This window comes from Grammomys surdaster, unplaced genomic scaffold (genome assembly GCF_004785775.1).
Source record: "Grammomys surdaster isolate TR1022 unplaced genomic scaffold, NIH_TR_1.0 126153, whole genome shotgun sequence".
Taxonomy (NCBI): Eukaryota; Metazoa; Chordata; class Mammalia; order Rodentia; family Muridae; genus Grammomys; species Grammomys surdaster.
This window is the reverse complement of record NW_021620961.1, coordinates 7684734-7700213: the sequence shown is the minus strand read 5'-3', so window position 1 is coordinate 7700213 and position 15480 is coordinate 7684734. Positions and strand designations below refer to the sequence as shown.

The 15480-nt window shown below is 40.3% G+C and overlaps 1 protein-coding gene across 1 annotated transcript in view; it reads left to right on the top strand.

The window, feature by feature from the left end:
- The window catches only part of Usp25 (ubiquitin specific peptidase 25), a 105513-nt gene that overhangs the window by 14878 nt on the left and 75155 nt on the right, over window positions 1-15480 (top strand). Inside the window, exons 2-3 of the mRNA XM_028757207.1 lie at window positions 8731-8808; window positions 12414-12558. Coding sequence (XP_028613040.1) covers window positions 8731-8808; window positions 12414-12558 — 223 coding nt within the window. The remainder of the gene's footprint in view (window positions 1-8730; window positions 8809-12413; window positions 12559-15480) is intronic.

Genomic DNA, 15480 nt, shown 5'->3' with positions numbered 1-15480 from the left:
CTCCTCCTCCTCCTCCTCCTCCTCCTCCTCCTCCTCCTCCTCCTCCTCATTCTTCAGGGACTAAACATGAGTCTTTATTGGCCAGGGATAATTGAGGGGGGTGAGCAGGAGAAGTGGGTGGCAGTCATAACAGGCTGGTGTTGCATGGCTTTTAGGTGAGGGACCATTCACCCAGGGAGTAGTGGCCTGTCATCTCTTACTTTTCACCTGACTGTAGGTCTTGCCATTGTACACACCCATGATGTCCCCTACCATTTCTGGCAGGCTTACAATGTCCTTCAGTGGACTCTTCATCTCCTAAGGATTTCAATGGGTTGGCTTCTTCTCCTTGGCCTTTTTCAGCCTCATAAGTAAGTGCTTCTTCAGTTGAATGCCATGTTTCAGATGCTGTCTCTGGCTGTGGCTGTGCATCTGCATCAGCTGATCACAGGACATGTTGAGCAGCTGGTCCAAGCATTCCTTCCTTCTTTTCGTCTTTCTTTGAGACAGGTTCTCCATAATCCTGACATAGCCCCTGCTGGCCCTTGAAATCCTACATTGGGCTCCCTAGTGCCAGGACCCCACAACTGTGCCACCATGTCTAACCATCTTCAGACTCTTAGTGAAACTTCCTTAAGCAGAGAAGACTGAAGTCTGAAATCTGTACACACACCTGGGAAGACTTTTGTCATATGATACCTTTTTTAGTCTCTCACAGAAGCGTTTACATTCCATTGCTTTCTTGAAGCCACCTTTGACAGTTTTAAATAATCACTGGAGGGTTCTGGAGAAATCCCCCTTGCCCTCACAGAGACCATGTTATGCATTTGAAATTCTTTCAGTGAATTATTAGTTACCATCAGAATTTCATTATAGAAGTTTGCTGTGATCAGTAGATGCAGAATGCATTTGAAGAGGCAGTACACCCATGCTCCTTACCCTAAAGTAGTAGAGTTGAGGGGTCCTTATAGCAGAAGTTAGCAGCCTGCCGCTCAGTGCCTGGCCCAGAAGTCTGAGGTCTGTTTATTCTTAGAAAACCTGAAGACTTTTTTTTTTTTTCCTAGTGGTCATTTTAAAATTTGCTGGCGGAATCTACCTTTGAGGGGACAGACCTTTGAATTCCTTGAATTGAGCTTGAATTTTATTTATTTTTGAAACAGAGTCAAAGTCCATTTTTTTCCTGCTTTGTAGTCTGTATTGCTTTAAAAAATTTTATAATCACTGAGTATTTCATGTAAACTGGAGTTTAAGCACAGAGCTTTCTTTTTTCACATCATTGCTAATAACTGAGTTGAGAAAATCTGGAAAAGACAGCAGCTATCAAATTTCAAAGACCTGTTTTTCTTCCTGTCTCTGCATGTGCTAATCTCTTGAAGAGGCTTCAGGGAGCTTCAATGAGAGTAACTTCTTGGGGAAGAGAGCACACGCTAAGATTATGAACTGGAGGCATTTAGAAACCTGTATTTTGTAATTCAAGAGTGCAATGAACAATTTACCCATCCCCTCTGCTGCTAGCCATTCCTTCTTTCACTTTCTTGGCAGTTATTCTGAGGTTAACTAAGGTGTCTTTACATTACCAGAGAGCTGACTGGAGCCATCCTGCTCTGCCTGTCTAGATGTGAGCAGTGAAGAGACTTCTCTAATGTTAATTGTCGCTAGCCCTTGAGTACCCAAGAGCTGGCATATAGTCTATAGTGGTAGACTATAAACCCTGAGAGCTATGGCTTACTGAATTAGGCTTTAAAACTAGAGGCTTTTTTTTTCTTTTAACTTTAAGTATGCAGGTTGGAGGCTTGCAGTTCTGGTTTAACCAGGAGTGGCTCCAACATTTGACAGCTGCTGTAATCCTTCGTTTTCAGCTGCAGTGAGTGGAAAGAGCAGACACCAGAAGGCAGTGCCTGCTAGTGGGATAACTCCTGGATGGGCTGTGTGTGGTGGGCCCTCAGGTCCTGAAGAGGCTAGTGTTACAGCACGGAGACTTATAGTCTTAGGACCTTTGGATCTTGGCTGCAGGTAGTGTTACAGCCCTCGGGCTTCGGGTGTGGGAATTCTTGGCTCCTAAGGCTTCCATCTTTTTGGAATCCCTCCAGTGAGCAGAGCCTGCACTGCGGTTTGTCTTGGCCTCTTCTGCTCACTTAGTTTCTGTCCCTAGCCGCTCTCTGGAACTCTGCAGCCAACCTTCCGGTGCTGCCGCCACCTTGTGTTAGTGGTTAGAAGAGAAAGACTGCTCTGAGGACTGTTAAGTGCTCTTAAGCCACACCAGTTGGTAGCACCAGAGAAGGACTCAGTCACAAAGTGACCCAAGAAGCCTAGTTATTATCCACTTGCCCCCTGTATCAGGGTGTTTGCCCCACTCAAGATACCATGCTTCTTGCAAGTGAAAATTGACATTTGTGTTGATCAGCTGTCTGCTTATGATCTCTTTCTGGTTTGAATGAAAATGGCTTTGGGGTCAACCTGAGTCAACGTAGGCTGGTTTTGCTGAGAGTGGAGCTTTCTGAGGCTGGTGCAGAGTAGGATGCTCACAACTGGAGCAGGTCTGCAACCATGGCCAGATTGGTCACTGCAGCTGTTGGAGTGTTCTCAGAGTAATGGTAAAATGTCCAGAAAAGCTGGGCTGCTGTGAGCAAAGGCTTCTTGGCTGATGTTTCTTAAGGCTGATAACCTGAACTGAGACTCCTGCCTTTCTAGTCTACTCTCTGTAGTTTTACTCATCCAGAGAGCACTAAATGGATATTTACAGTGTAGATGTAACGAGTAAAGCTCAATGCAGAGCCACCAGTTCTACCAGCATGTACCAATCAATGTTAAGTAATATTTAACCATTGTCTATTACTTTTTTCCTCCAGCTCCCGTATCCCGTGGTAGCTCCACTTTCTCCCCACTACCCCCCGGAAACATTAAAAGCCCAGCATCCCATAGTCTACTGAGGAAGTAAAGGATTTGTGATGAAACTGACCTTGCTTTCTTATCCTTAGAGTGCTATGTTTGCAGTTGAAGTAAAGAAGGAAGGCATTGTGCAGTGGAAATAGAAAGGGAAAGCTTGAAGGTCTGTGTGCATTTTGGCTTCTTCGCTTATTGATTTTTGTGGCATCCACAAACCACCAAATCTGTCGAATTCTGTTTTGCTCTTTGGCCCAGCAGTGGAAACAGATAGAAGCTGCCATGTTCTGCTCTATAGCACCTGAGAAATCCATACAGAGGAAGCCAGTGTGACTAAAAATTGGGCTCCAGAAAGAGGAGACTGGAGGGAATCCACCTTGCATCTGAATTTGCTAGAGAAGCTGAGGTCCATATGCACTATACTTGTAGTGAGGATAAGAGTATATCAAACCACAAATTTGGTAAGTGTGAAGGGTCTTAGTGACCTGGCTTGTTGGGTTTCTTTTGGCTCACAGCGTTCAGAGATTCAGTTCATAATGGCAGAGGAGGTCTGGTGACAGGAGCAGGAGTTGATTGGACACATTGTGTCCACAGTCAAAAAGCAGAGAAGACATTATGCTCAGCTTCCTCTCTCTTTTTTAAATTCAGTCTAGAAGACCCTAGCCCATGGAATGGTGCCCACTGCACATTTAGGTTGAATCTTTCCCATTCAATTAAGTTAATCTGGAAAATCTTTCGCAGGCATCCCAGATATAGTTTCCATGGTGATTCTAAAGCCAGTAAGGCTGCCTGAAAAGATTAACTGTCACACGAAGGTCCAAGCCTTACCAGACAAAACAGGATCATAATCACAGCAGAAGTATCAGCAATATGGACACTGCTACAGGAGATGAGAGTACAGCTTGTGGGGTAATGACAAAGGGGACAGCTTTGCAGCCAGGTGACTTCTCCTGCAGTTTTCTCTGTCCTCCTCGCCGCCTCCAATATCTCTTCTCTATTTCTTGTCAGTTTAGCTAAGAAACTTGTCTGTAGCTTTTCTCTTACCTCCTTCCCCTTTCCAGTGTCCCACCCCCTTGTCTTCTCTTTTGTTCACTCCCAGTCAAGATTTGTGAAAAGATGAGTCACGGTAGAACAGTGCTCTTTTGGTAATGTTTCAGATTGACTGCTCATAAAACAGAAAACACTGAACATTTATAATATATAGCAAAAGTCCACAGGCTCTGCATGATTTCTCATGTTCACATCTTAGTGAACTCTGACGGCCAGCTAGTACCATAACAGCCACCTTAGTATTCATTTGCATACCAAGATGTAGCAATCAGGATCACTGATTTGCAGGCAGGCTGAGTGGCCCTTTTCCACATCTGCCCCATTTGGTGAGGGGGTGGGTGGCAGGTGGACAGCAAGTGGACTTAGGTGGGCTGCCCAAGTTTCCTAGTAAAGCATCTGAGGAACTGTAAGGCAGTTCCAACCCTCCAACTACATCCCGTTTCTGCTTGTTTGTTACCCTTGATTGTGCCATTGATGAGTGTCTATCTTCTTTGCCACAGGGAAATATGTCTTCAAGAAAGGAAGTACCATCAATGTGTTTATGTATTATTTGGTATGCTCCCTTTCTAGCATCATTATATTTGATAGCCATGCATTTGTTATTAAAATAAAAGGGTTTTTGCCTTGTTCATACTGCATCTAAGTTTATTTGCATGAAGTCATTTGAGGCACATTGTTCCTGGAATCAGTCTCTGGTGGGATGTTGGTCTTTATATTGTTCCATGCACCTTTGGTCATCTTGTTCAAACATTAATGTTTGACAACTGCTTTCTTGGTTCAAGGACATTTGGATTCTTTCCCTTATTCCAGGATTGTGAAGAGTAGCGATGAACATTTCTACAAAATAACTAAATTTCCTTGGGATATTCCATAATTTTTCTAAGATGCATGGTTAAATAATTTGCTGTTGACAAAAATAATGTAAAGAAAACGTAGAGGTTGTAGGCACTGTACGTTGCAAATAGGCCTGCGGCATTTTCTTAGCATGTTATGGTGACTAAACTAAGTGTTACATTATAGAAAAAAATTCCTGTATTTTTCTTAATATATTCTTAATTTCTAATCTTGGATATTGATTCCATTGTCAGTTTTACTGAAGTTTTTTGCAATACTAATCAATAGGAGAGGTTTAAAGAGAATATGATCTTCTTATTGCAACCTGTAGATTGTCAGTTTGATGCTTTCATTGAGCTGCTGGATACTTCCTGGTCTTTTACATACTTTTAGATGGCATCTTAACATTTATTGTGTTATTAGGTGCTTCTTGGTTCCTTAATAATATTTTTATGGAAATGAAGTTCTTAGATGGCACAGGCGATCCAACATGGCCTAACAGTATCAGTGTAATGCTTCCTCTCTTTGTTGCCTTTTCTCTTTTCTTTGAAAGAATTAATACATCACTGATTTCACTGTTATAGTGGATTCTGCCTACCAGAAATTACTTTCTGAACTCTGAAAGAGTGGCTTGACACTTTAGTCTGTACAAGCAGAAGACGTCTTAAAGAAGTTTTTAAGGAAGGCAAGTCCCTCTGTCCTTGGCTGGATTTTCTAGAACTTTCATGGGATATTAGATTTGGAGATATTAATGCAAAGAACTTTCATGGCTTTTTCTTTTTTTTTAAACTGAAGCATCTTAGAATCACTTGTGGGTATCGTACACTCTGACCACTCTGTCTCTTAAGCATTTCAAGGGTATTTTCTAAGGAAAAATATGTTCCCCTACTATAATCCAATTCAGGAACATGACACTAACACATTGTCGTCCACTGAGCAGTTTCCATTGCTTCTCCAGTCACCTCCACTAGCACTCTTCAGGGCACACAGTAGTGTCGGCTAGCCTTTTTGGTTGTGCTTTGGGGCAATACTTCTGGATTTTTTTTCTGGCAGAGACTCACCCTTTTTCTTTGGTGGTCTAGACAGCTTAACGATGACAGAACAACTAATTTGTTCTGGATTGCTTGTTTGAGGTTGTCGGATCAGTCTTCAAGATTAGATTCAGGTTTTGTAGTTTTGTCAAACTGTCACAGGATGCAGTGTGTTAGCAGGTGTATACTGCCACTTTGTCTTGTCACCAGTGATATTAACTTGGATTTCCTGGTTAATGAGGAGGCTAGCTAGTTTCCCAGTGCAGAGCTACTTTTTCTCATTTGTAGATTGAAATGTTGCAAATACTCCGTTTTTCAGCATACTTTGCCCAGTAGGTTTAGAATACCCACAAATTCCCATCAGAACTGGTACTGAGTAAAGTATAAACCATTTTGAAGTAATAATTCAGGAGGCCTACATTATTCTAGCAATGAGGCTTGTGTTCTTATTTTTTTTGAAATTAGTTTTTTTATTGGATATTTTATTTACATTTCAGATGTTATCCCCTTACCCCATTTCTCCCTACCCAGGAACACCCATCCCATCCCCTCACCTCCTGCTTCCATGATGATGTGCCCCCCCGGGGGGGGGGGGCCACTCCTACCACTCCACCCACAAATTCCCCCACACTGAGGCATCCAGCTTTCACTAGGCCAAGGACTTCCTCTCCCACCTTTGCCCAACAAGGCCATCCTCCCCTAACTGTAAAACTGGAGCCATGGGTCCCTCCCTATGTGCTCCTAGGCTAATAGTTTAGACCCTGGGAGCTCTGGTTAGTTGGTATTGTTGCTTTCCCCAAGGGGCCACAAACCCCTTCAGCTCCTTCAGTCTTCTCTCTAACTCCTCCATTGGGAACCCCATGATCAGTTCAATGGTTAGCTGTGAGCATCTACCTCTCTATACTTCAGGCTCTGGCAGACCTCTAAGGAGACAGCTGCATCAGGCTCCTTTCAGCATGTATTTCCTGGCATCCACATCGGCTTCTGCCTTTGATGACTGCACATGAGATGGACACCCAGGTGGAGCAGTCTGTGGACCACCCCTCCTTCAGTTTCTGTCCCATACTTTGTCTCCATATTTGCTCCATTATTTTGTTACTCCCTCTAAGAAGGACTGAAGCACCCACATTTTGATCTTCCTTCTTCATGTGTTCTGTGAGTTGTATCTATTTCGAGCTTTTGGGCTAACTTCCACTTATCAGTGAGTGTATACCATGTGTGTTCTTTTGTGACTGGGTGTCCTCAGGATAATATTTTTTTAGTTCCATCCATTTACCTAAGAATTTCTCAAATTCATTGTTTTTAATAGCTGAGTAGTACTCCATTGTGTAAATGTACCACATTTTCTATATCCATTCCTCTGTTGAAGGACATCTAGGTTCTTTCCAGCTTCGGCCTATTATACATAAGGCTGCTATGAACATAGTGGAGCATGTGTCCTTGTTATATGTTGGAGCATCTTCTGGGTATATGCCCAGGAGTGGTATATCTGAGTCCTCAGGTAATGCTATGTCCAATTTTCTGAGGAACCGCCGAACTGATTTCCAGAGTGGTTGTATCAGCTTGCAATTCCACCAACAATGGAGGAGTGTTAGATAAAGGACCTTCACATAAAACCAGATACACTGAAGCTAATAGAAGAGTAGATGGGGAAGTGCATCGAATATTTGGGCACAGCGGGGGGAAGTTCCTGAATATAACACCAATGGCTTATGCTCTAAGATCAAGCCATTGATCTTAATGGGACACATGGGACCTCATAAAATTGCCACGCTTCTATAAAGCAAAGGACACTGTCAATAGGACAAAACGGCAACCAACAGATTAGGAAAATATCTCTACCAATCCTACATCCAATAGAAGGCTAATATCCAATATATATGAAGAACTCAAGAAATTAGACTCCAGACAACCAAATAACTTTATTAAAAATGGGGTACAGAGCTAAACAAAGAATTCTCAACTGAGGAAACTCGAATGGCAGAGAAGCACCTAAAGAAATGTTCAACATCCTTAGTCATCAGGGAAATGTAAATCAAAACAACCCTGAGATTCCACCTCACACCTGTCAGAATGGCTAAGATCAAAAACTCAGGTGATAGCAGATGCTAGCGAAGATGTGGAGAAAAAGAAACACCCCTCCATTGTTGGTGGGTTTTCTATCTTATTTTTTCTGTACTTTATTTCATAGTGCTGTTGTACAGTTTGAGAGAATCACATTTTAAGAAATAAAATAAAAAGACATGTAGTGGGGACTGTTGATCTTTGCAAGCATTGGTAGTAAAGTCTTGTGCTAGGTTATGACGTTCCCTAGACTCACAAACAGTGGAGGGAAGTGACAGAAGTGGACCAAATCAATTCAATTGAGGCTTATTTATGGCAGTTAGATTGGAGAATCAGGTGGTCTTCTTGTCATTGACTGGATCCTTGGACCTGGAGATATATTTACTGGTTTACTAGGCAGCCTGTGACATGCACATCTCCTGACCATCTCAGGAGGTGTGCCCAGCTATAGACAGGTTTGGATTCTTGCTGAGACATCCTCTGGGAAGATGAAGACAGGATGAAAACTGTTAGTTCAGTGAAGCTGCTTGGGAAACAGTGTAGACGCTGAGGATGAAAAACAAGAGTCCAGGTGTGATGGCACTCACCTTTAATCCCAGGTGGATGTTGGTGAGTTCAAGGCCAGACTGGTCTACATGAATTCCAGATCAGCCAAGACTACATAGTCTTAAAGAAAAAGGATGTGATGAAATGTGTGAGTAGTGGCAGGTCTCCCTGATGTGTGGTGTCTTTCCTTGTTCAAGAGAGTGGCATTTTATTCTGTATCTTCCAAGATTTACTTCTTCTCTCCTCTTTCTTTTTCTCTTTTTCTTTTTTTAAATAAAATATCTTTATAAAATATTTTCATTGTTCCTACTACAATTATTCTGATTTCTTTTCTGCCCTCTAGCACCAGCAGACATTTTTGAATCAGCTGAGAGAAATTACTGGGATTAATGATGCTCAGATACTCCAACAAGCCCTGAAGGTATGGCGTTTAGTTATAGCTTAAATTTGTGTTGTATTTTTGTCTTTCTTGAATACTGTATTAGTTAAACCATATGATATCAGTAGAGACAGTGGAAAGCAATCTCGTATAAGTGAGAGCTTCATTTTGTGTGTTGTAATTGTAAATAATAAATTTCATACTGCCTTGGAGTAATGTGTAATCCCTCTATATCAGATACTTTTCTTGCAGAATATTAGGGCATAATGTTATTTATTCAACCATGTTTTAGTATATGAATGAGGTTCAGTGTGTGGGTTAGAATCCAATGTGAAGAAGGAAAACAGATTAGAGAATCAGCAGAGTCCAAAGCTTACACCTTTTCCTTCTGAGACTGAGAAATATATATTGCTTTCAGCTATCATGTTACTCATAGTAATTTCATTTAGGTAGTTATAGCATAATGATATTCCACCTCAAATTTCAGTAGCATGTGCAAAAACGCCAATGTGTCATTTTGATTGTATCCTAGATACACTCTTATTTCCTTATGGAACTGCTGAGATGAGTCAAATCCCATGGCTAGTACATAGGGAGAAGGATCAAGCCAATGAAGTATATTCTTGAAATAGAACTGTATTTTGAGCTCATTTGTATGGAACATTTTTATCACCATAGTCACATGCAGAGACCTGAGCCTTTGTAACTTATCCATGAGAAAAAGTTAAAATGGTCTCTGATTCTGAGCTAGAGGGCTTTAATTTCCAGAAATAATTTACCGTTTTTAAAAGTTTTTGATGGTTAAAACAAATATCATCAATGAAAGCAATAACCAGCATTTCAGTTCTTCATGTGGGTTTGTTCATTTATTCTTATATTTACAAGAGATAAATACTTCCATTACCCACTTGAAGATAAGAAAACCAAAATGATAAGTAATCCACCCAAATTACAAGAGCTGGAATGGAAGCTGCAGCAACTGTCGGCAAGTGCCTGAATAAGGCTGTGTCTGCCGCATTGCTGGGAGCTTTGGTTTGTCCTGTTTGCCAGAAGGACACTGATGAGCTGGTGTTGCTGAAGGTGTTGATACAGAGCTGTGCTTTCTGTCTTTAGGGGAAGCGAGTGCAGTGCCTCAATTCTCAGGAGTATGACAGTCAGACGATTGCTAGTCTGTCTTTCTTTCTTTCTTTCTTTCTTTCTTTCTTTCTTTCTTTCTTTCTCTCTCTCTCTCTCTCTCTCTCTCTCTCTCTCTCTTTCTTTCTTTCTTTCTTTCTTTCTGATAAAAATGTGACTAACCCATTCCAAGTCTATTTTCAGAAAATATCTTTCGTAGGAGGTCACAGAAGATGAGGATGTAGTCCATCACTTTGCTATTGTACATTTGGAGGAAACTCCCTCCCTATTTTAAATTTGAGAAATATAGATCAATTAAGTTTTGCCCACATTCCTTTATTGTAAGTGGATTTTCTTCTTCACAAACTTTAATTTCAAGTTTGGTGATAGAGTAAATAGGGCACTTAAACCCTAACTGATGGCCTTTCTGATTTCTCAAGGGATTTAGTAATGAGTTGATTCTCCTAGCAACATACCAAGAAGTCCCATGTGTTGGGAACCACAGTTTCTGACTTCATCATCATAATTCGAAAATGCCGTTAGCTACATTCTTTAACCCCATGACCAAAAAGCTGACAAACATAACTTAGGATAGCTGGAGAGGTGGCTCGGTGGGAAGAGCGCTGACTGCCCTTGCACAGGACTACATTTTGGTTTCTAACACATCTTTGGCTTACTCTAGCTCTACTGGGTCAGATTCCCCTCTTCTGGCCTCCATAGGTACTGTACTCCTTTGCACATAAACACACATACTTTAGACATACATACAGGGACTGCACTCCTGTACACATAAACACACATACATAGACACACACACACAGGGACTACACTCCTGTACACATAAACACACATACATAGATATACACACATACACATCACTTTCAAAAAGTCACAGAGAGGAGTAAAGATTTGTTTTGGCTCACAATTTAAGAGTACTGTCTCGTGGTGGGGAGTCACAGTCACAGTGGTCGGAGCTTGAGGGTGCCTGCTCACAGCTTAGCAGACTTGGAAGGAGAGATAGGAGACCCTCCCCATCCACACTTCACTGTGCTCACACAGCCTCACTCTTGAGAAAGTCACACAGCCTCACCAATGTTACCATCAGCTGGGTACCGATCTTCAAACCCAGAAGCCTGTGAATTACATTTTAGATCCAAACCTAAAGAAAATCTATACTTAGTCATACAGGCTAAATAGGCACCAGGTTGTAAAATTCCTGCTGTGTTTGTGGTTTCATTTATATGAAGCAGGGCATTCAAAACTCTTAGCATATTTCTTGACACATAGTAAATGCTTCATCAGTGTTAGCTGCCATCACTGCACTTCTTTATATGAGTAGTGTACTTACCTAACAGTGGCCTGTCTTAAACGTGTATCTGGGATGAGTAAGTCACTTAGGAATCTCGTTATGCACATAAAGAAGTCACACTTCAAAGCCACTGTTGCCTTCCCATCTTCCCAACTCCCTGCTAGAGTGAGCCTGGGGCAGGAATTGTGTCTTCATCCTTTTGGCTGTTGGTTATTTTGCAGTTATCTTGATCCTGGAATCATGTCTTATCTTTAATAGGTTAGAAATGATTTATCAGACTTTGCTTCTATAGTTTTCTTTTTAATGCATAACCAACACAAGTTTTTTAACGTGAACATCTTATGATGTCCAAAGTCTCTACTGACTTTTTTCTCAAACTCTGCTGTCTTCTACATTCTGGCTTCTGATAGAGAGATGGCTTGATTAGTATCTGAGTTCATTGTGCTGTCTCAGTTAGCTGTCTTGAGCTAGTATTACATTTTACCTATCATTAGTCCCTTAGAGAATCTAAAGATAAAACTGAGCAAGCCTCCTCTCATTGCGTTTTCAAAATCTAAATGAACTTTTACGTATTATGGTTAGATGTGCTTTTGGTGAGCACTGGCGTGAGTGTGTGTGTGTGTGTGTATGTGTGTGTATGTGTGAGTGTGTGTGTGTGTGTTCCTGTGCTTGTATGCACATGTGCATAATTACTGTTTTGATGGCAGTATTTTTGCCTAGCAGTTCTCCCTGCCTCTCCATACTGTCAAGTTCTAATACATCTGATGACCTAAGAATCCTTGATATTTTGCTTCAGTTTGTTCCTAGCTGTGCATCCAGGATCCATGGTAAAGAAGTTGTATTTTAACTAGTCACAGTTCACTCTTATGGAACCCCCCTGGGAAGTGCAGAATCTAGATTACTCATTTGTTTCAAATTGGAAGCTCATGATAGGATTTTTCTAAATGGATAAGAAAGTAATAAAAAACAAACAAAATAGGCAACTGATTATATCACTGGAATTAGAAGTTTTAATAATGAATATCAAATAATGAATATTATTTTAAGAAATGTATTATAGTCTTTGGGTAGTGAATTTTTACTATTTAGTTAGAGTTGTATTAAAATATTTTCAGATCAAAGTGATTTTTGCTACAAAACATTATGGATAAAATTACGTACATTTTGTGTGATTATATACCATTACTCCAAATTCATTGCATGTTCCTTTTTTTGATATTTGAAGGATAGTAATGGAAACTTGGAATTAGCAGTAGCCTTCCTCACTGCAAAGAATGCCAAGACGCCCCCACAGGAGGAGACTGGCTATTACCAGACAGCACTTCCAGGCAACGACAGGTACATCAGTGTCGGGAGCCAAGCAGACGCAAGTAAGTTTGTCTTCTTAATGTTATAGACATGAACTAAACTTTTTTTTGTTGATAATGTATTTGTTTTACTCATTAAGTTAGGTGAAGCACAACTATAAAAGTAAACGAATATAAGTTTTTATTAGTGACAATTTTTTCTAGGTTAAAGACAATTTTAAGTTATATATCGTTTTATGAATACCTTATACAGACTTTGAAATATATAAAGAACTGTGTGAATCATATTCACAAAAAGTATAGAATTTTAAGAGGGCAGTTATTTGTGTTTGTCAATTTTCAGTAGAAGCTAAGTATTGCTTTGAGAGTATAAGTTTATATGTTTAGTGTACTATAACACATTCCTCCCACACTACACATTGAAAATAAAATTTTGAAGTGAAGCTTATTATCATGTAATCAAAATCCTCTGCTATTCAAAATGAAAAGGCACAGTAAAATCTTGAGAGAGTTGTTGAGAGACACCATGCTCTCTCATGTGCACCTTCATTCAGTGCAGAACATGAAAGATTCACTCTTTCACATGCACACTTAAGATACATGAGAGACTCTGCCCAAGGCTCTAGATTCTCCTCATCGTATGAGTATTGTCATGGAGCACTCAGAATTCCAAATGAGGGCCTAAGCGCAGACTTCTCTGAGTGAGGAATTTCCCAGGCATTGATGTGGACCGAATGCCCTCACTCTTTAGTATGTTCTCAATTTTATCTGCAGTACCTTGCCATTTGAAACCTTCCCATAGTTTGTTTCAAATATGGCAGTTTTATTTTTAGTAACTTATTACTTTTTCTCTTCTCCTTAGCCAAAGCTTAAGGGTAAATGAAGTCATGTTTTCAGCCTACTAGCCTCAGTACTGACAAAAAATTTCTCTACTCTGTATTAAAAACTCATATGCTCAATGTATATGCTACTGCCTTGATGTCAGTGCAAATATAACTATTTGTGCCCGAGTGCCACTTTTAGAGAAAAAGAAGCCATAATGCTTTCTAGCAATCCCACTTAGGGCTACCATTGAATTTTTAGTTATGCGTCTTTTGACAATCAAGGGCAATTAGAAGTTATGTTACTTGATATTAAGAACATTTATATTTGGACCTATATCTGTAATATTGAAGAATTAATTACCTTTTCAATACTTTGAATAGTGTACCCATCTCATATTTCTAGTTTTTCCCTTTATTTTTGAGAGAAAAAGTTACAATTTCATGGTAACTTGTACTCTGAACTTCAGAGTTGCTGAACTGGCTGCCCTTTGGTAGCATTTGCTGTTGTAATTTAAAACTGTGGTGTATTCTTGGAAAAAGGCTCAAATTATTTGCAATATAATTAGCAAAACCTCTAGACTTTTTCATAACTTGTCTAATCATGACCCATGTTAGCATGCACATTTTCAAAGGAATGCCTCCTGCTTCTAACTTATATTGAGAATAAAAGTAAGTGAGATCATGACAGTATCATCTTTTGTTTCAGAGTATACTGCACAAGCATGGGGGTTTGAATCTGAAATCCCCAAATCCACATGCAAAGCTTGTATAATTCCAGTACCATTGAAGGGAGAGACAAGAGGAGGTCCTTGTTGGCTTCCACCCTAGAGCAAAGTTTAATTATAGACCCTGTCTCAGAGACTCGCCTGGGATGTAATTGGGGAGTATGCCTGACATGTGCCTCTGAACCTCTGCACACGCATCAACCCCTACCACATATACAACTAAATTAGACTAAATTACAATGCACGATATTGGCCATTGTCATTGTACTTAAGAGTCAAAAGAGTAACTGTGATGGTTTTTGGGTCTTGGCACACACTGTCTTAGCCATGACTTATACCAAGGGTTTTGCTCAGTTTGAAATTTAATAGCAATACTTTTATACCACAACTATTAAATTGTTTTAAACTTTTTAAAAACAGGACAAAAACAGTATATGTCTATCAGAGTAAGATGCACCACAGTTGAGCAATCAAAATATGGATGAAAAGATAAGAGGGATTTGGGTAGGTAATCATAAGTAGAAAGTAATAAAGCTTTATTTACCTCTAGAGAAACTGACGCAATGCATTAACTCAGGTTCTAATTAAGTACTAGACTCTTCAAACATTTGAATTGCTGTAGGTGTCTCCCCTCTTTGTATTCAGAATGAGAAAAACCTGGAGGTCCCACCCTAGGACTCAGTAACTGCTGGCTGCTTGGCCAAGGTTGTTTATAGCCTGGATGGTGGAGGGAGCAGTTTCTGTTCTCACCTCCAAGGATACTTATCTTTTCCCATTCCTAAACAAGAAAGCAATTCAATGGAAGTTATAACTGTCTAGAAGTTTCTATTGCCTGAAACTATAGAGCTGATGAGATCCAGGAGGGTGCTTAGGGCCGGTTAGGTCTAATAGACATGGATGGAGTGGCCTGGGTCACTTTCCACACTACTTCCGTTCTTTTCGAAGTGCAGCTTCTGCTTCCCAGGCTGGTACTGTACTCAAGCGCTAAGTCGCTTCTGTGCTGAAATTCTCCTTAGTCGTAGGAGAGGAGGCAGCCATGGCTCTCACTGTCTTGCAGTTATTGGCTAACAGGGAATATTAATTTTCAGGTTTTTGACCATCCAAATTGAGAGACATGGAAAATTTATGAGATTTTTTTTCATTAATTTGTTTATTTACTTTACGCCCCAACCGCAGCCCCCTCCCCCCTGTACAGCTCCTCCCCATCCCCCCTTGACTCCCTAAATGATTTCATTTTTTTTTTCTTTACAGATGCTACCATTATGACTTTAGTAACTTTTTATAAGTCAGACATGTGTTTGGAACAGCTAAGGTCATTCAGTATAATTTCCAGGAGTGAAAATTAAGTTTAAATAATGTAGAAATTTAGAATATCTCATAATATTGTAAAAAGTCCTGTTCACATGGTACAGTTTTAGAGACTGAGTTCAGCAGTC